General features: G+C 32.0%; 1 protein-coding gene across 3 annotated transcripts in view; it reads right to left on the bottom strand.

Moving 5' to 3' along the window:
- The window catches only part of LOC118179599 (mitochondrial 2-oxoglutarate/malate carrier protein-like), a 69,425-nt gene that overhangs the window by 9,122 nt on the left and 40,040 nt on the right, over positions 1 to 20,263 (bottom strand). For all 3 annotated transcript variants that reach the window (XM_085827367.1, XM_085827366.1, XM_085827365.1), the window contains exons 5-8: positions 19,197 to 19,277; positions 18,572 to 18,694; positions 7,565 to 7,655; positions 7,384 to 7,474 (exon numbers count right to left, since the gene is read on the bottom strand). In XM_085827367.1, coding sequence (XP_085683493.1) covers positions 7,384 to 7,474; positions 7,565 to 7,655; positions 18,572 to 18,694; positions 19,197 to 19,277 — 386 coding nt within the window. The remainder of the gene's footprint in view (positions 1 to 7,383; positions 7,475 to 7,564; positions 7,656 to 18,571; positions 18,695 to 19,196; positions 19,278 to 20,263) is intronic.

Below are 20,263 nucleotides of genomic sequence, written 5' to 3'. Positions count from 1 at the left end.
TATTTAAAAAGAACTTAGAACATAAAGGCATGTTTTTAAGCTAAGAAAATCAATTACAGCTCATGGTGATGTAATTAAACAAGAAGAGTTGAATTCAAACTAAAAATATAGACTAGTGGACTATTCAATTTAATTTTAATTTAAGCTGGCTCAGTAACTCTCATATGAGGAAATAGAAATGGGAAATTATAATAAAGGCTGAAATTATAAACAACTGGGTAATTTACATAATATAACTGTACATATCTTTGAAGAATAATTTTCTTTATGTATTCATTTCTTTCTTCAACACATTTCCTTTTTACTTTTTTTACTTTAAAATTTTTGGATTTAATTAAGGATTTCTGTTATTCTAAAAAACTAAATGCATTTAGAATGTGTAGAAAAAGCTGCTAATTTTATTTCTTTAGTAATATAAACATTCAGAAGAAATATGAAATATATATGGTAAGGGCCGGTTACAGAGATAGTGTGGCAGAATTTTTAGAATTTAGTGACACACTGAGCAACAAAATCTAGAAATGGCAAAACTGTCAAAATTTAGAGCAGGCATTAGAAGCAGAATTTAGAAAGGCAGTAGGATGAGGAGTTTAAGATCCTCAGATATTGCATCAGGTAGGAAAATGCCTAATGCTAGTCCTGTGTATGATGCATTAAGACCTATCAGATGAATCTTTTAAATTGTCAGTTTTCAGTTTCTTTATTAATAGAAAAATTCCTTTCTATAAATGCATCCATGTGATAAGATCAGAAGCATTTTTGATATTTTGCATGCTTTTGTCTAGTGAAAAGTAGAGAAAATTCAAATATCATGTTTTCATTGTTTTTCCAGATGTTCTCCAAAAAAAAATAAGCAATTCATCGCAAACTTTCTGTAAAATACATCCATTATGTGTTAATACCATGGAGATATTTTTCTGGAATCTGATAGAATCGTAGGTCTATAAAACTTGCCTTCAAATCCTTCTAAACTTTCCAAGCTGAAATGCCTAAAATCCTAAAGAAAATTATCCCTACAACTTCTGTAATAGCAAAACGCCAGAAATATTCTGGGGGGGGGGAACACAGAGGGAAAAAGTGTAAAGTTAATTTTATAGAGAAAACTGATGCATATTCTGAGACAATTATACGGGGAAAATTCTTACTATGGAAAAATTTTTAAAAAGACATTTAAATTAATTACATATCTAATTTTGCTTTTGCTAAGAAATTGTGTTTTATAGCATTACATCTTATTTATTCTTCCAATTCAAAATATTGTATAAGTTGCCAAAACGGAACTTTATAATATGACAGCAAAAAATAAAAATGTTTTATTTTAATGTTATTTTTTAAATACGATTTCAATATACAGTCAAAAGTCTTTAATATGGACTCGTCGGGACTTCGGCAATTCCAGATTATCAGTTTTTCCGGATTAAAGATTTATAGATCAATTTAAATCTGGTAAGATGGCATGCAGAAATTATAAAATTAAAAATATGAAACCGTAATTTATGAAATAAAGAGCAATTATGATCTAAAGGGTATAAAAATTTACAAAAAAAAAAAGCTTAATATTTATTTGTTTACTTTATTAAATATTTCTTTCAACACGCGCATGCGTAAAGCTTACATTACGCATAATGGGAAATTTGAAAATTGCAACCAGAAATTTATTTGATGTGTATTTGTGATATTTATAATGACGAGGAATTTGATTTAAATCATATCAAAGACGGAGTACATCGAGATGAAATACTACATTTAGTAATTAATTATAAGCCAAATAAAATAAAAACATCTGCCCTGAAGATAAGGATAGTGCTGACAGATCAACTTCAAGTTAATTGCGTGCTGCGCTGTTCTCCCCCCCCCCCCCGGCAGAGCAGCGTGAAATTGATAAACAGATTTCGGAATGGTTTCTGTCCATCCATTATACATTACACGTGCATGCATAAACGTATTATGCGCATGCGTAAAGTTATAATGCGTTTATGCATGCGCTGAAAGTTTGCAGCTTTGAGGTCCAGATTAAAGACATTTGACTGTATTACCATTATTTTAATGAAATGTACCAATGTTACAATGTTTTTAAAAAAAAATTGTTGAAAAATTGCCAGGTCTTGGATTTAAAAATTTTTTATAGAAACTGATCTTAAAATCACTAAAATGTTGATAAATCGACAAATTTAGAACCGTTTAATAAAAGAATTCACATCCCCAAAAGCAAAAAGTTGGTTAAGAGCTCTTCATTAGAAAAAATTAAATAATTTAGAAATGCTTATGTTTCACTTCTTGCTCAGAAACTCAAATATCCCACCATTTATATTAGAAATAGGAACAAATTACAGTCAAAAGTCGTTACTTCGGACACCCATAATCCGGAATGATCTATAATCCGGACCTCAAAGCTACAAACTTTCTGTGCATGCGTCGCATTGACGCATGCGCGTAAGACATTTATGGCTGCGAATACGCGTGTGCGCGTGCGCAAAATACGTTTACGAATACGTGTTTAATGTATAATGGATGGTATAAGCTAAGCTAAAATTATCTAATTCAGTTAATGTTGCAGATTGCATTGTTCCTTAATCTTCGAATTGGATTCGGCTTATTTTTTGCAGACTGTTAGAGCAATTTTATAAAAGTAAGCTTGAACTTTCGATTATGTCAAATAGAATTTCTAATATATATTTACTAATATGTAAAGGATCTACAAAGCGAAAGTATGTTTCGAAGTCCATTAAACAAACAGTGGAATTGCTGCAAGAAATGGATAAAGGCATATCCTTTGTTTATCTAAACTTTGTTTATCTTCAACGCCGCGGTGGCGCGCGCAATGAATTGTAAGTTGATCTGTCAGCACTATCCTTATCTTCAGGGCAGATGTTTTTATTTTATTTGGCTTATAATTAATTACTAAATGTAGTATTTCATCTCGATGTACTCCGTCTTTGATATGATTTAAATCAAATTCCTCGTCATTATAATTCGCTTCCGATAGCGAAGTAAGTGACACAGAGGTTATTGAAAACGAAAAAATTTCGATTGACAAATTAGTCGGTATTCTCGACACAGCAATTATAGGACTTGAACAGCGGAACTTTGTAACTGAACAAGAAATTATGTCTGTTTATAGAATTAAAGAGAATGTATTATCACATAAAAAACGAAGCAACTTAAACAACTTACATTGAAAGAAATGTTTAATAAAGTAAACAAATAAATATTAAGCTTTTTTTTGTAAATTTTGATACCCTTTAGATCATAATTGTTCTTTATTTCATAAATTACAGTTTCATATTTTTAATTTTATAATTTCTGCATGCCATCTTACTAGATTTAAACTGATCATCTATAATCCTATAAAATCGATAATCCGGAATCGCCGAAGTCCCGACGAGTCCGGATTAACGACTTTTGACTGTATAACCCATGAACCTATTCACCAATTCAAAAGATAAGTGTATTTGTCAGTGAATTGCCAAAAATATTCCTCCAAAATGCTAATTTACACTCAAAATGGCAGTTATAAAAAGAGACAAATTTCAGATGATTAAAATTAAGGACCTTCTGCAGATTTGGGTCGAAATTAAGGACTTTTAAGGACCAAAAATTGATTCCAAAAAACCTAAAGATTTTTAAGGAAATTTAAGGACCATACAAACCCTGGATAGTTAAGTCATGGATGATACAAAAGAGATCAGTAAAGTTAAATTTAGACATTCTGTAAATTAAGCAAACTCAAGAGACATTTGTCCTTAATTTTATTTATTAACTATAATAAGAATTTATATATTAATAAATGTATAAATAATGCATATTTCATTAAGTATAATAAACTTTAAATTCATGTATATCTTTATAGCATACTAAAATAAAAGCTTTCAATTTTCACACTTTTACCTATTACTTGGAGTGAACCAAATAAAGGCAAAACCTATTAGCCTAAGATATGATTTAAATTTTATTGCTTATTACCTTTTTAGCATAAAATACAAATTAAATTATCAAGATGGAAATATGGAACTTGCAAGTTAAAAATGGATGATAATCTAGGGATTATAATCTAGAGAAATTATAATCTAGGGATAAGGACAATTTTATATTAATGTTCTTAGTATATGCAATGATTTTCAATCGAATGTAACTTAGTTGATGGCTTTCTTATATGTAACTCATGTAAATGCTATATGTAATTCATGTAATTTCCACTATATAACACATCAAACGGATGTAAGAGTTGAATATTATGGGATTAATTTTATATAGAGAGATTAAGATGAAAAAGCTTCTTTTAAATTTACAAAACATACCACTAGCCATTAAAATTGCAGCACTAACAAGGATGTAAGACACAACCAAGTTTATTTTACAAATTCCTTATAATACAAGATAAAATCATTGAAATTTCAAGATCACAAGACAAATAGAATATCCTGCATGTGACCACCAGGACCAATAATAACCATTGCTATATAATGAGGTACTGCATTAAAAACACTTTGAATACCACTTTGAGATATTACAGTCAATGCAGCTAGAACTTGCCAGAATTCAACTGCTGTAGCTACTAGTGATCTTTGTCACATAGTCAGGCATGTGTCAGACATTTTTACATAGGTCAGTCAGAGAGTTAGTTACACCTCTTAGAAAAAACTTCCTTTTAAAGGCTATTTCGATGAAACTCTCTGGCGACACTTCAGACATTTAGTTGTATAGTGTGGCGTAGTGGCTTTTACGAGGCAATTTTAGTTTGTCTGATAATCAGTCGTAAGCATGTCTGGACAGCTGCAAGTGGCATCCAAATTGGAAATGCGTGCAGTGATTCACTTTTTGTAGGTGAAAACATGTAAGGGCTGTAAAATTTATCGACAGTTGCATGAAGTTTATGGTGACAATGCAATGTAACATCAAGCTATTGTGAAGTGCAACATATTTAAGAACAAACGTATAGATATTGACGACACTGAGTGTGATGGAAGACCATCAACTGCAACAAATTCTGAAATGTCTGCTGGCGTGAATGAATGCATTCTGGCAAACAGATGCATAACAATAGCCGAAATCTCTAATGAACTGGATATTTTTCAGGAAGAGTGCATAAAATTACTGCCGATCAGCTTCAATTTCATAAAGGTTTTGCCTCGTCTACTGACAGACGAACATAAAGGGAAGCGTGTTGAAATTTCTGCAATGTTACCAAAAAGAAGGAAATCAGTTCTTGGAAAAAATTGTGACTGGAGATCGAGTCTTGGATTCACCACTTCTCACCTGAAACAAAACGCAGCTTCCTCAAGTGGAAACATTCCACTTCCCAGAGACACAAAAAAAAGTGTTGAACTGTTCCATCTGCAGAAAGTGTAGTGCTGAAGCTGTTTTCGGCAATGCATAACCGCATGCAGCAAATCAAACGTGCAACCTTCTGAAAAAGTTTAGGTGGGAAGTCTAGAATCACCCTCCTTATAGCCCACACCTTGCAAGGTGATTTGTTTTTGATCCCATAGAAGCAGAACTTTCAAAGAGATGATATCACTGGGATGACGAGGTGAAAACGGCAACCCAAGAATGGTTATCGGGCATTGGATGGGATTGCTTTGCAGAAGGCATCGACAAACTTGTACCATACTTTGACAAATACTTAAATAACGGAGGTAATTATGTTGAAAAGTACATTTTGAATGGAACTTTAATATACAAATAAATTTATTGTAAAATTTCTCTCCTGTTTTGTTTTCTAGAGCAGTGCAATTGACTTTTTAACTGACCCTCACAGTTCATGAATTTTCTATGTCCAAGGCAGAACTGTAACATGCTATGTGTTGAGAAAGTATCAGATACTGATTAATGTTATATGTGGTTGAACCTTGTCCTGTTAGAAGAGAGTTCTAAAGTTCTGAAAATATCAGAAAATCACAGTTCTTAACACATCTGTAACATAAGGTTGACTACCAGATTATGTGTACTCATACCCAGTCACACCCCATACCATAACTCCCTATGCTGATACTTCTTGGCATACCATACACTGTAATTCCTGTACTAAGGAGCATGATATAATTATAGAATCCATATAGACCACTGAAACAAGATGCCTCTTGGATATTTTGGCACACTAGGATAAGTTTTGAATTCGCATATTGCTTTACAAGTCCTCCCTGAACTTGGAACCTGGTTCTAGATTTGCATGACAGCAGCCAGATTTTGACCAATGCAGCAAGTTATCAATATTCTGCAGTCAAACTACTATACTAATGTGTATTTAAATTTATTTTCAGTCTGCAGCTTAATTTGCTGCAATAATTATCACCCTTATCTAATGTTGAAGATAAAATTCTAAATTTTAAATTTAGTTACTTAAATTACCTTATTTCCTAGTGTGCTTTAAGAAATTAAGCTAAAATGTATTCCCAATTCTATCTAATTGAAGTACTCTGTTAAAGTAAGAGGAGTAAAATCCTTCAGTTTATTCAATATTGGCATTGGTTAAAATTTTAAAAGTGTAACTTTAATTTTGCAATAATTTAACTTTAGTCATACTAATGTTTGCTCTTAGTTATTTTGCATTTTCTCCTCCCTTAATGATAAAAATAGAGAGCTCTTATCTCTAACAATTTAACTTTAGTCAACAATGTTCTTAGTATTGTCTCTATCTAATTTGCACTACAATAATACAGTGGAAACTTGGGAAATTCTGAATACTGAATATATGAAAATTCTAGATAGTTGAACATATAAGAAATGCAATTCACAATAGAAAACCCAAATGTATGGAAGAAGAAAAGTCTATTATACATCTAAAGTTATAAAAACAAACATCTTTATTTGTTATCCAATTGAATTTCAAAAGTAAAATTATGCAACATTTCAAACATAAGAGTTTGTGTATTTTAACAGATTTTAAACATGCAGAAGAAAAGAATTTCATCTGATACTAAAATCCTATCAACCATGAAACGTTTGTGAAGATTCTGCCACAGAAACACACATGTCATTCTAGCAGAAGTGAAAAAAATCAAATGCACATGTGCAAAGCATACAAAAAAAAAAAAAAAAAAAAAAAGAGGGGGGGGGTGGTTGTTGGTGGCTTCGAAGTCCAGATTTTAGATCATTCCAGATATTGGACGTCTGGATCTCGGACTTTGTACTGTACAAATCATTGTTACAAGAATGATTAGAGAAACACTTCAACATAACATAATCCAAATATGAAATGCCATCAATGAATAGAATGTATAGTGAAAATAGATTTACTTGCATATTGAAAATGAATGGACATTGTTTATTTTTAAAGCTGGCATGAGAGCAATAAATAAATAAAGTGAGTAAATAATGCATACTAAAGATAAACAATTAAAATTTAAAGGATTAAAAAGCATTCAAGAAGATTCAAAATTTTACCTGTCGACATAAGCAATTGTTTTGCTTGAGAATAGGAAGCTAACTGAGCAGCATTAACAACCATTGCTCTCCCAACAGTTGGAAGACATCCCTGTAAAATTTATGATCATATAAACAATACAGACTAAAAAATTATATCAAATGGCTTTTGAGCAATATAGATGGAAAAGATAGATCATACTCTCCATAAAGTTAAAACACCTTCTTCTCTTGTAATCCTAATAAGTGCATCAAATACATTCTTATAGCCTCGTCGTTCTGCCTCTGGCAATCTGAATTGCATTAAGATATGCATTAAAAACAGTATGAATCAGAAATTAATTTCAAAACTAAAAATTAATAAATAAATATTAAATTAGAAAAACAATGGTCAGTATCTAGATATGTAATCTGTGTCATCATAAAACCCATCAGTTTAGTATATTATTAAAAAATTATGTACAGCTGTAAATTATTAAGAAGCGTATTTATTGTTTTAAAATTGTTGGTTTATTAAAGCACGATAGCAAAATGCAACAGCTCAAAAAATATGATGACCTATGACAGATATAAATGCTGTTTGCATGCATGGCAGCACTTTTTTTATAGTGTAGTGCCTCCTATGTTGTTTCTAAAAACTATTTAATTTTGTTAAATAGCAACTCCATTATTTTTCAGATTCTAAATGATAAAAAATTAAAATGTTGTTCTTTCTCTTCCCGATATAAAATTCTCTAATCTTTTTTTTATTTCGGTGGTTTAAAGATAGGTGAAAGGTTAAAAAACAAAGATTATTTTAATATTACCTTCATTAATGACAACCAGACTCAATCATTAATTAAACATAAATGGCCGACAATGATAAAAACAAAAGTAAAAACATTGGCCATCGCTAGCGATAGCATTAAAGCCTTTCAACATTGGCCATCGCTAGCAACATTGGTCATCGCTAGTGTTAGCATTAAAATTCCACCATTTAGCAAACCAGATCCAAAAATATGGTTTCTGCAGTTTGAGGCACAATTTTGAAATGTCGCAATAGAGGCAGATCAAACAAAATATGATAACATTGTCAGCTCCACTGAAGTTGAAATATTATCACAAGAGTCAGATATTTTGATTAATCCACGAAAAGACGACAAATACATTACAATTAGAAACAGGCTCATTTCTATCTTCGGACACTGAAACCCAAAAGACTCAAAAGCTATTTACTGAAGTAGTTATATGTTACTATTAAATATATGTTATATGTTACTATTAAAAAAAACTTTCTAGCAATATGTGAAATGAAAAATTTTGTCACTGATAAGCATTTTATCAGTCAGCAGTGATAATTTATCAAAATTGGAGACATTGGCTAATAAAATGTGGGAAATAAATTAATATTACATCTGAATTCTGCACTTGCATGTTCCACTGACAGCAATGTTTTAGTTAAGCTACAACAGCAAATTTCAGAGTTGCCATTACAAGTTCAATATAAGGCAGTTCTTCAACATTTTAGATGCAGCTCTAGAGGCAATTCTATTAATAGGTGTAGTAACAGAACAACACAGCATATGTTACTATCATCTGAGGTTCAGCAATGAGGCTTTCAAATGCATTAAACCTTACAACCGATCTAATAAGACAGAAAGGCAGCAGAAGGAAAACTAAATACCTGGCTCTTGCAGATGACAGAGAGTCAAGAAAAAAAAAATCCGTTGCCAATTTGGAACTCTTTGCCGCAAAATGGAACCAAAATTAAAACTTATGGACAAAAGTTGCTAAAATTAGATATGAAACTTGGAACAACATTTGATCGGTCTTTTTGTGATTGCAGATGTCAATAAACCAATAATAGGTATTGACTTTTGTCACATTTTCACCATTTAGTTGACACTAAAAACAGCAAATTAATTAATGGCATCACATCCTTATCCTCTATTGGTATTCCCTGCTATTGTGTTGTATGGAGTTATTCTTAAACAATTTCTTGATCTATTACAACCAACACTTGTCAATAATAAAATTAAGAATCATAACACTGAATATTTTATAAAAAACAAAGGAGCTCCTGTTACTGGCTAGGGCTTTCTTATTTACTTTTGTTTGCATATAAAATCTCCAAATTCAGTCTGTTAGCATCTAGAACCAAGCATCATAATATTAAGTGCATATAAAACCCACAAATTCAGTATGTTAATGTCTAGAAGCAGGCTATTAGCAAATATGATGCATTACATTAAAGCTTCTTTTTTGATGAAACTGCTCTCATTAAATGTGAAATTGTTATGGAGGTCAAATCGTGACTGGCATTTCAGTTATAGACCACTGGCTACCATAACTCAGCTAACTGATGTATTTCTGATAAAGATAGATTAATAAGAAGAGCTGATTTTTATTTTATAGTAGATTTTTTTTTTTTTTTTTTTTTTTTTTTTTTTTTTTTTTTTAAAGTTAACAAAGTATGCAAGGGCTAGCTTGTCTAAAGAGAGATATGCATCCTAATTTTTATAGTTAAATATTAATTTTAGAGCACAGATGTTTTTTAGAAACATAGTGATATGTAAAAACAAAACTAAATATATTTACTCTTTTACCATTATAGAATTGCATGAGGATTACAGCAATAATTTGTTATCTTTGTTATTAATGTGTATTAATTAAAATACGTTTTACATATTAAAATGAATGTAATAAATTAGTAGTTTACTAATAAAATATTTAAACACTTACCAACCATTTTTTACCCTCCCCCAGGGCTAAAATTATTTTCTACTGACAGAAGGCCAGTTCTAGTTTATACTGAGGATGAATAATAATAAACTTTTTAAAAAACAGTACTTGGGCAAAGTTTTCTGGTTGTAAAAAATTGAGAATGTGAAGAAAAAGGTTCTAAAGCATGAAGAAATTTCCTTTTAATGGATCAAAAATTTCAGTTGTATTACTTTTTGTTAACTGTAAGTGGTGCTCCTAATCTAACTGTCCATGCACAGAATGTAATAGCAGCATTAGTGCAGGCATTCCTTTTAGGGAAAATTATGTTGCTCAGATTTTTGTGAACAGAACTTTTAGTTATTTATTTCTTGTTTAAAAGCATAAAAATTAATTAAAAATTTTTCTGGTTAATCTACAATTTTTTTAAGCCTAAAATACTTTGACGTACTTTTTTTTTTTTTTTTCCTTTCTCAAAATATTATTATTTACCCCTTTTGCTCAATGACACTTTCTCCTCAGGCAAATTTTTTTCTTTAGCATATACATATATTTAAGAAACATGATAGCTTTATATTACATAAATCTTAAGGTATGAGTATGTTTTGGATAGTTATTTAAGCACAAACAGTCCAAATTTACCATGAAAATTAGCACACAGACTTAATTAGCAAAATTTTCAACTCTGTATAAACTAAAGTGTGTGAATTACATAAATAGTGTAAATTACAGGAATTCTGATGTATTATTTGTACTATATCCGGAATGATCTATAATCCGGGCCTCAAAGCCACAATATGCATGCGTGTAAAGCCAATAAAGCGTTTACCCATGCGTGCTTCCGATAGTGAAGAAAGTAACAGAGAACGTTATTGAAAATGAAAAAATTTCGATTGACAAGTTAGTCGGTATTCTCGACACAGCAATTACAGGACTTGAACAGTAGAACTTTGTAACTGAACAAGAAATTATGTCTGTTTATAGAATTAAAGAGAAAGTATTAGCACAAAAAACAAAGCAACTTAAACAACTTACATTGAAATAAATGTTTAACAAAGTAAACAAATAAACAAAGCTTTTTTTTTTTTTTTTTTTTTTTGTAAATTTTGATACCCCATTTAGATCATGATTGCTCTTTATTTCATAAATTACAGTTTCATATTTTTAATTGTATTATTTCTGCATGCCATCTTACCAGATTTAAATAGATGATCTATAATCCAGAAAAATCCCTAATCCAGAATCGCCGAAGTCCTGACAAGTCCGGATTACGGACTTTGTACTGTACTAACATGGTAAACTGCAAGTTCTGCTCAGAAATTTAACAATTAAAAAATCCTGACAATTATGCCCCATTCAAATAACCTAACTTGACCTAAAAAACTCCAAATTCATCCATTCCATAAATTAGAGTATTATAATTATTACAACCACAACCATTAAGTACTGTATTACATTGTTACTACTGCATGACTGCATGAATAAATTTTTATTAGAAATAACTTAAAATAGTATGTTATTTATTATTTGAATTTCCTATTTTTTACTTATAAAATGTTTCATTTGAATTCTCTAATTCATAAAGCTGCATATACACATGACTTCATATAAATATGCCATAAAATACAACACAGTAATACAGCATTTGCTTTTCTAGAAAAATACAACATATTACTATTTAAAAGTAGAAAATAGTAATACTCCTCACTCCCAAGTTGATAAAAAGTGGCCAAAGAACTATACCTTTATGATTCACAGTTTTGGGGAAAAACATGAATGAAAATTTATGATCCCATATTCAATGCAAGGGAAATAAATATTTTAAATAATAAACCTATTAAAATAAATTAGTAGTCAACCAGTAAATTTATTTAATACAGGCTATCCTACGTCATTTAAGACAAGTTCATTCATTATGTGCAAATTATTAAAACTGATTCTGTAACCACAAAAAGTCACCTCCTATATACCCCACTTAGCAACAGTTTCATTTTTTTTATAGCAGCATTTTGCACATTATCTAAATTAAATAACAAATAAAATTTGCACTGAAATCTACAGTTTATTTGTGATATATTTTAGCATATAATAAGCACCTATAATTTCAAACTACATTTTCTAATTTTTAGGTACATTTTCCATGTAACATGCACCCCTTTTTTTACGAAGAAAACCAAAATGTATATGTGCATTATATGGTACTTTATTTTCCTTGCACAAGATAAGACATCATAGGGACTTTGAGGTGTAGTTTTCTTTGGCAATTTTTTATCCATTCAAAGCAAGTGAGACATTTAATTAAGGCCGGATTTACATATAAGCTACACAAGCTATAGCTTAGAGCCCCAAAAATTACCCCCCAAAAAATTTTAATATAGTATAACTAGTAATAAAATATATTATAGCAGACTTATAAAGGGTCCCATATCTCATATAACTTAGGGCTTTATCAAGTCTAAATCTGGCTCTGCATTTAATCATGGAAATCTTTTTGAAATATTTCATACAATATAACATTCAGAAATACGAGGGCCATCCAGGAAGTAGATTACATTTCCGTCTGTGTCCGCTAGGGGCGGGGCTAGCGCGGCCATCTTGGGGTCAGAGCGTTGCGCAGCTCAGTCTGCATCTAGCCGTGCTAGTGAGAGGTTCGTGCTGTGCTCCGTTCAGATACTGTGACGGTTTGAAATATCTGCGTTAATTGAAAATCCCGCGAGCTGCGAGGTGCGCTCAGTAATAAGGTTTCTGACTGCAAAAAACTGTAAACCAATAGAAATCTATCGGCAGCTTCGTGAAGTGTATGGGGACAACATTATCACTGAAGGTGGAGTGCGTCAGTGGGTCATAAGATTTCAAAATGGCCGAACCAATGTTCACGACGAAGATCGAAGTGGGAGACCCAGCATAGTGACCGCCGAACTTCTCGAAAAAGTCGATGCTAAAGTCCGTGAAAATCGAAATTTCACAATAACGGAACTTTCTTTGAGTTTTCCACAAATTTCGCGAAGTTTGTTGCACGAAATCATCAGCGAAAAGCTTGGTTACCACAAGTTTTGTGCAAGATGGATTCCAAAAATCTTGACAGAGGACCACAAAAATCAGCGAATGGCTGCAGCGTTGAACTTTTTGGACGCTTACCATAAGGATGGTGACTCTTTACTCGATCGCATCGTTACTGGTGACGAAACATGGGTGAAACATGTGAACTGTGAAACGAAATTGCAATCAATGCAGTGGGGGCACACAAGTTCTCCCCAAAAACCCAAGAAATGCATGCAAACAATGTCGGCAAGGAAGATGATGGCGACTGTTTTTTGGGACAGAAAAGGTGTAATTTTGGTGGACTTCCTGGAAAGAGGCACTACAATAAACTCTCAAAGGTATTGCCAAACTCTCCAAAAACTCAGAAGAGCAATTCAAAACAAGCGCAGAGGAATGTTGAGCTCTAAGATCTTGTTGATTCACGACAACGCCCGGCCCCACACGGCAAATGTCACTCGTAAAGTTCTTGAATCTTTTAAGTGGGAGTTGTTTCCTCATCCGCCGTACAGTCCCGACCTGGCACCGAGCGACTTCCACCTATTCCCAGCAATGAAGAAGTGGCTGGCTATGCAGCGTTTTGATGACGACGCACAGCTGCAAGAAGAGGTAACGAAGTGGTTGAAGGCGCAGGCGGCCGAATTTTTCGACGAAGGAATTTCCAAGCTCGTACATCGCTATGATAAATGCCTTAATTTGTATGGTGACTATGTAGAAAAGTAGTATTTGAGTGTGGCTTTCATCTGTATATAATAAAATTTGTTTCCTATTCTTTGTTTATTTTTTTATTCCAAAACGTAATCTACTTTCTGGATAGCCCTCGTAGAAGTGCTGCCTTTTTTTTTAATTTACCGTAATTTCCGGAAGAAAGGCCACATCAGCGTAAACGCTGCACTCAAGAAAAATGGCGGGAAAAAAATTTAAATTACACAGAAACGCCGCAATAGATTAAATTGCGTGTGACATCGTCGTAGGCCATATAGATGCAAAATCTCAACATGTGTCCTGATATATGACATATCAGTTAGGAAAAATGCATGAAATGAAACCTAACTCAAAAATAAATTAAAGGTAAGAAATGTTGAAAATATATTTACGTTCACGAATATACTTATATTTACCCACTAAAGAAGTCCATATTTGTAATACTCAGACTATATTATAAAAAATGTTGCAACAACGAAATATTAAATTTGGATGACAAAAGGAAATTTTAAATTTTACTTAAAAAGGAATTACAGCAACCTATACATCATATGAAGCCATCAAAGTCTGATTCTTCACTATCTGAATTAAAAAGATTTAGTAAATCCTGATCTAAGTCTTCCAGATCATCACATTCATCCTCTTGGTTTATAGTCTCTTTATCTAAGAATATGATTTCAGCTTCTTTGAACTCTACTATTATTGACCATTTTTTACCGATTTCCCCGCACTTCTTATCCACTTTGCAACTTTTTCATAAGATGCTCTACGCATTTACCGCTTTTGGTATACGTATACAATCCTTCACTCATCCCACACTCCCACTGCTTTCGGACTTCAGCTTTGAAGGATTTATTACATGACAAATCTAATGGTTGTAAGATTTTTGTCAAACCATTAGGAATTATTGCTACGGTTGTAGACAATTTTTGACATCTGGTTTTCACTGACTCAAGTAAATGAGCATGCATGGAATCCATTATCAATAACCCTTTTGGTTGGAAAAAAGATCCCTTAGGACACTGCCAAACTTTTTGTAGTCACTCATGCATGATTGTTTCGCAAATCCAGCCGTTCTCGTTTGCGCAAATAATTACGTCATTAGGAAAATCTCCCTTGAATAGTTTTTCATTTAAAAATGATCATCGGCTTTAGCTTGTCACCATTTGTGGCACAAGCTAACACACATGTAAATGATGTTCTTTCATGACCCTTCGTAAGCACAGATACAGTTTTTGCACCAGTTTCATCAACAGTTCTGTTTGCAAGAGAGTCAAAAGCGAACAGCGTTTCATCCATATTTATTATCTATGACCGAAGAAGTTTTTGTTTTTGTCAATAATATCTGTCACATATTTTAGAAAAGATGCCTTTTTATCCTGCCAGTCCATTGGTAATTGTTGCCCGACTGTTGTTCTAGTACGCACAGAAATATTTTTTCTTTTCATAAATCTGCTACACCAGCAAGGCCCTCCTTTGAAATCATTTATGTTCTTTTGTTTTGCTATAAATTTTGCTTGAAAGCAAATTTTTACAGTCGAAATTGCCATTCCCTTTCCTTGTTGCTCCTTTATCCAGTTTGCAAGGTCGTCCTCTAGATTCGGCCACCTTACAGTACCACTCTTTTTGGCTCATTTCTGTTGTGGCATATTTTTAAGTTCTTTTTCAGTTCTCCAATGTCAAATACATCTCTCGTTTACTTCAAACTCTCGAGCTGCTGCTCAATTTCCAATTTGTTCAGCACGTGAAATTACATTAAGTTTAAAACCAGCAGTATAGCTTCTATGGCATTTAGATGCCATTTTCAAAAATTTTCCGCTCTCTTCTTACTTAAAAACTATCCAACACGTACTTGTAAACAAACTGATGGGATCTGTATCTGGCAGATTGCCAAGAAAAATCGATTCATGCTGAAGGGAAAATATGTCAGAGTTCGTTATTGTGAGGCAGGTGGAGTTGTGTCTGCCTTTGAAAAAAATTGCAGAAAAGCCAGGGGTGGGAAGAGGATGGGTCCTGCAAGATTCATGGAATGGCATAGGAGAGAGACTGTTCAAACTGATGAGAATGCTGATTTGAAAGGGGGAAGAATGTTATTGTTCTGAGATCCCGTTTAGGGCGAATAAGGCATGTAGGTCCATTCAATGGAAAGAATGTAAACAAAATAACGTTCGCAAAAAGCAACTGAGTGGTCTTTCGTGTCGGAACAGCACCAGTCTACGTACAATGACAAGGCCATCCCAAACTATGTACAATGTCAAGGTTATTCAAACTATGTACAATGACCATCATAGGAAATATTTTATTTTTAGTGCACCTAAACACCACATGGGTAGAAACGCCGCACCCGCTGAAAATTTAAGTTTTAAACACGTAAACGTCGTGGCGTTTCTTACGGAAATTATGGTAAGTATATAAAAAGAAGCAAGTCATAAATAAAGTTTCAAAAATTATCAAACCAATCACATAAAACAAACTTTAATAATGAAATCTTGAGAAATTAAGTTCAATAATAAAAAAAAAAAAAAAATGTGCATCAGTTTTCCTTTAACAAACTATCCAAAAATACATACAAGTTGCCTTTATCAAAACTAAAACAATATAAAAAAATTCACACGTCAGGATCATGTAACTGAAATCGTCACACACACACACACACACACAAACAAAAAAAACAAAAAAAACAAAAAAAAAAGAAGAAGAAGAAGAAGAAAACGAAGTGGAAGGCAAAGAATATTTTGGTATGCTACTTGGTTGTAAGTGTAAACTTTTAAACTTTAAAAATCAACATGTAATGTCCCTCGAGACTTTGATAAAATGTCGAGGAAGCTAGTGAACTAAGCGACTTATTGTTGAGTTCAAGCACTTACTACATAGACTCGAGAAGGGTAAAGAAATAATACAGATGGCCCTTTCTCAGGCTTGCAGGAAAGCCTCCACTTGGGCTTTTAAATCAGAATACGAAAATACAAAACTAATCTAATACTAACTAAAACAGACTTAGCCGAAGCTGGACACAAACATCTAATGTAATTGGTCTTTAATTTAAACTAGCTGGTGAAAATCAACAGGCATATACAATACGGCCGAGCATAACAGTATCAAGAATGAATTAACCAGAAGGCAAGCATGTGCCATTAAGGACTCCTAAGCACTCTCTATCAAAGTTAGTTGAACTTCCTCTAAAAACTACTTCTAATTCATTTGCATTTAACGTGATTCTAAAAACTCATTTTGGTAGGACGTTGTAAGTGGGAAACAAGAATTGAAAGGAAAGGGTTCAAAATTAAAAATAACTGTTATAAAATTAACATACACCTTACAAACAATAGAATTAAGGTTTTGCTCCCAACAAGAACTTCAGAAATTGCCTCAAACAATGACTAAGAAGGTTAGCCAACCAACATTAAATTTTAAAATGCTTACTAAACTGCATTTTTAATTCTAAAATCACAATACTACAGTCAAAAGTCGTTAATCCGGACTCGTCGGGACTTCGGCGATTCCGGATTATCGATTTTTCTGGATCATAGATCATCAGTTTAAATCTGGTAAGATGGCATGCAGAAATTATAAAATTAAAAGTACGAAACCGTAATTTATGAAATAAAGAACAATTATGATCTAAAGGGTATCAAAATTTACAAAAAAAAAAAAAAAAAAAAAAAAAAGCTTAATATTTATTATTTGTTTACTTTATTAAACATTTCTTTCAATGTAAGTTGTTTAAGTTGCTTTGTTTTATGTGATAATACTTTCTCTTTAATTCTATAAACAGACATAATTTCTTGTTCAGTTACAAAGTTCCACTGTTCAAGTCCTATAATTGCTGTGTCGAGAATACCGACTAATTTGTCAATCAAAATTTTTTCGTTTTCAATAACCTCTGTGTCACTTTCTTCACTATCGGAAGTGAATTGTAATGATGAAGAATTTTATTTAAATCATATCAAAGACGGAGTACATCGAGATGAAATACTACATTTAGTAAGGAATTATAAGCCAAATAAAATAAAAACATCTGCCCTGAAGCTAAGGATAGGGCTGACAGATCAACTTCAATTCATTGCGCGCAGAGGCGTTTCCACCACCCCTCCCGCTGCAGAGCAGCGTGAAATTGATAAACAGATTTTGGAATGGTTAGAGAAACAAAGGATATGCCTTTATCCATTTTTGCAGCAATTCCACTTTTTGTTTGATGGACATCGAAACATACTTTTGCTTTGTAGATCCTTTGGGAGCTCCAGCATCGGAAATTTTATTTGACATAATTGAAAGTTCAAGCTTATTTTTATAAAACTGCTCTAACAGTCTGCAAAAAATAATAAGCCGGATCCAATCTGAAGTTTAAGGAACAACGCAATCTGCAACATTAACTGAAATAGATAATTTTAGCTTACACCGTCCATTATACATTAAACGCGCATACATAAACATATTATTATGCACAGCCGTAAAGGTCTTACATGTATGCCTATGTGCATAACGCAGGCACAGAAAGCTTGTAGCTTTGAGGTCCGGATTATAGATCATTCCGGATTATGGGTGTACGAATTAATGACTTTTGACTGTATCAAACATTTTGTAACACAACTAATAATTTATTCTAATCAAATGTTAACATATAAAAGTTTCTTTCTTAAATAATAAAATTATCATATAACTAAATATAAATAAATTAATGCATAAATTTATATCGATTTAAAGCTGACCACATAAGCAAGAACAGAAAGCATAAATAAAATCTCCAAAAAATAATATATATTACCTTCCATCAGCAGTCATTCTTATTAGAGATATTTCAGCTGGAGTACCAAAAAATGCTCCTACAGCACCAGCCGTCATACCAATACCAGCCTTCATAAAAAAACCTGGAGGTTTACCATCACCTCTAGAAATGAAATTGATGCATGAAAAGTAAAGCAGATGATCATATAAAATAGATAATGTTATTTTTTCAAAATCTGCCTTAATATTCTACACACCTCACATTATTCATAATAGTAGTAAAATAATAAAAATGATGACTTAAAATACTAAATAAAATTTCTCTATGAAAAATTCTAAAATATCTATCTAGTTTCAAAAAGGACATTTTCTTTGAAAAGAATTTTTGAAGTTTGTTTTATAAATCTGACAAATGGCATTAAATATTGTTAATTCTAATAGTCTCCAGAATGATATAATAAAATTTTCATATAAAATTAAAATGTGGTGTCAATATACTGTTCAGTAAATTATCCTCCTAAATAAGAGAAAAGTAAAGAAAAAAGAAGAAGGAAAAATTTTTTAGCAGAACCAATATATACAATATAATATTTTTCAAAATAAATGAGAAACATAATTTAAACATATCAATTAATTTTACTAGAAAAAAATTGTAATCTTCTTACGAGAATTTTTCAAATAGAGTTGAATAGACACCCATGCGAACAGTTGTATATGATGCTTGTCTTAGGAGACCAGCTGATAGCCTGAAAAGAAAAAGAAAGCGTACGATTTAAATAAAATTAACTCTAATGATAAAAATTCTGTGTTTTAAAGGAATGAAATAAAATTAAAAGTTTTTTAATCAAACTTGAAAATAAAAGATAATACTAGTAGTATGAAATAGTCACACAATAAGGGATATATTAAATTTCTAAATCTATTTTGGACAAATAATAAAAACTTGGGTCAATGAATACAGATTACCCAACAAATTCCATAATTTCAATCAAAAAAATACCCTAATTAAGAAATATTGATTTACTTTCATCATTCAGATTGAAATCTGCATTTTAAATAATACGCATCATAATATATGTAAGTAGATTATTAATGACATATATTATGATGCAATTTTATGACTGAACATGATGAATATAAAATGAGAGACAGCTATAATTTGATATCAATTACATAAGCTTAATATTCTCACTTACACATGATTTATTCTTGAAATTAGTTAATTTTCATAACTAATGCATCTGACAAAAGCTTACACCTTTTTTTGGTTTTGTTTCATAATTGCATTATTTTTAACAATATGATAAAATACACTATATCCATTTTTTTTTTAATGGTTGGGTACTTTACTTAATACCCATTAACCTTGCACCACTACAAGGGCCAGAAATAGTGGCCATTTCATTATGGAAGCACCTAATAGGTGGCCACCATTGCCTCATATGAAGTGACAGACCCATAGTGACCATGCCTTCTATGGGATTCGAACCCGGGCCCATCGCTACGGCAGTCAGGGTCACTAACCACTATATCAGCTCGGTGGCACTATACACTTACCCCTCGATTTACATGGAAGATAGGTTCCGCACAAAACCATCTACTAAATTGAAATCTTGGATTTTGCTACGTAAAACTATGGAAAATAAAAAAAACACTAAATGTGCATGCATAAGTTACTTATTTACAGAAAACAAAAGTAGGACATCTTAAAATAAATAAAGTTATACTTTGT

The sequence above is a fragment of the Stegodyphus dumicola genome, chromosome 1 (genome assembly GCF_044657685.1).
Source record: "Stegodyphus dumicola isolate Sdum_Otavi_A_Nest chromosome 1, ASM4465768v1".
Taxonomy (NCBI): Eukaryota; Metazoa; Arthropoda; class Arachnida; order Araneae; family Eresidae; genus Stegodyphus; species Stegodyphus dumicola.
This window is presented reverse-complemented; position numbering and strand designations above follow the sequence as displayed.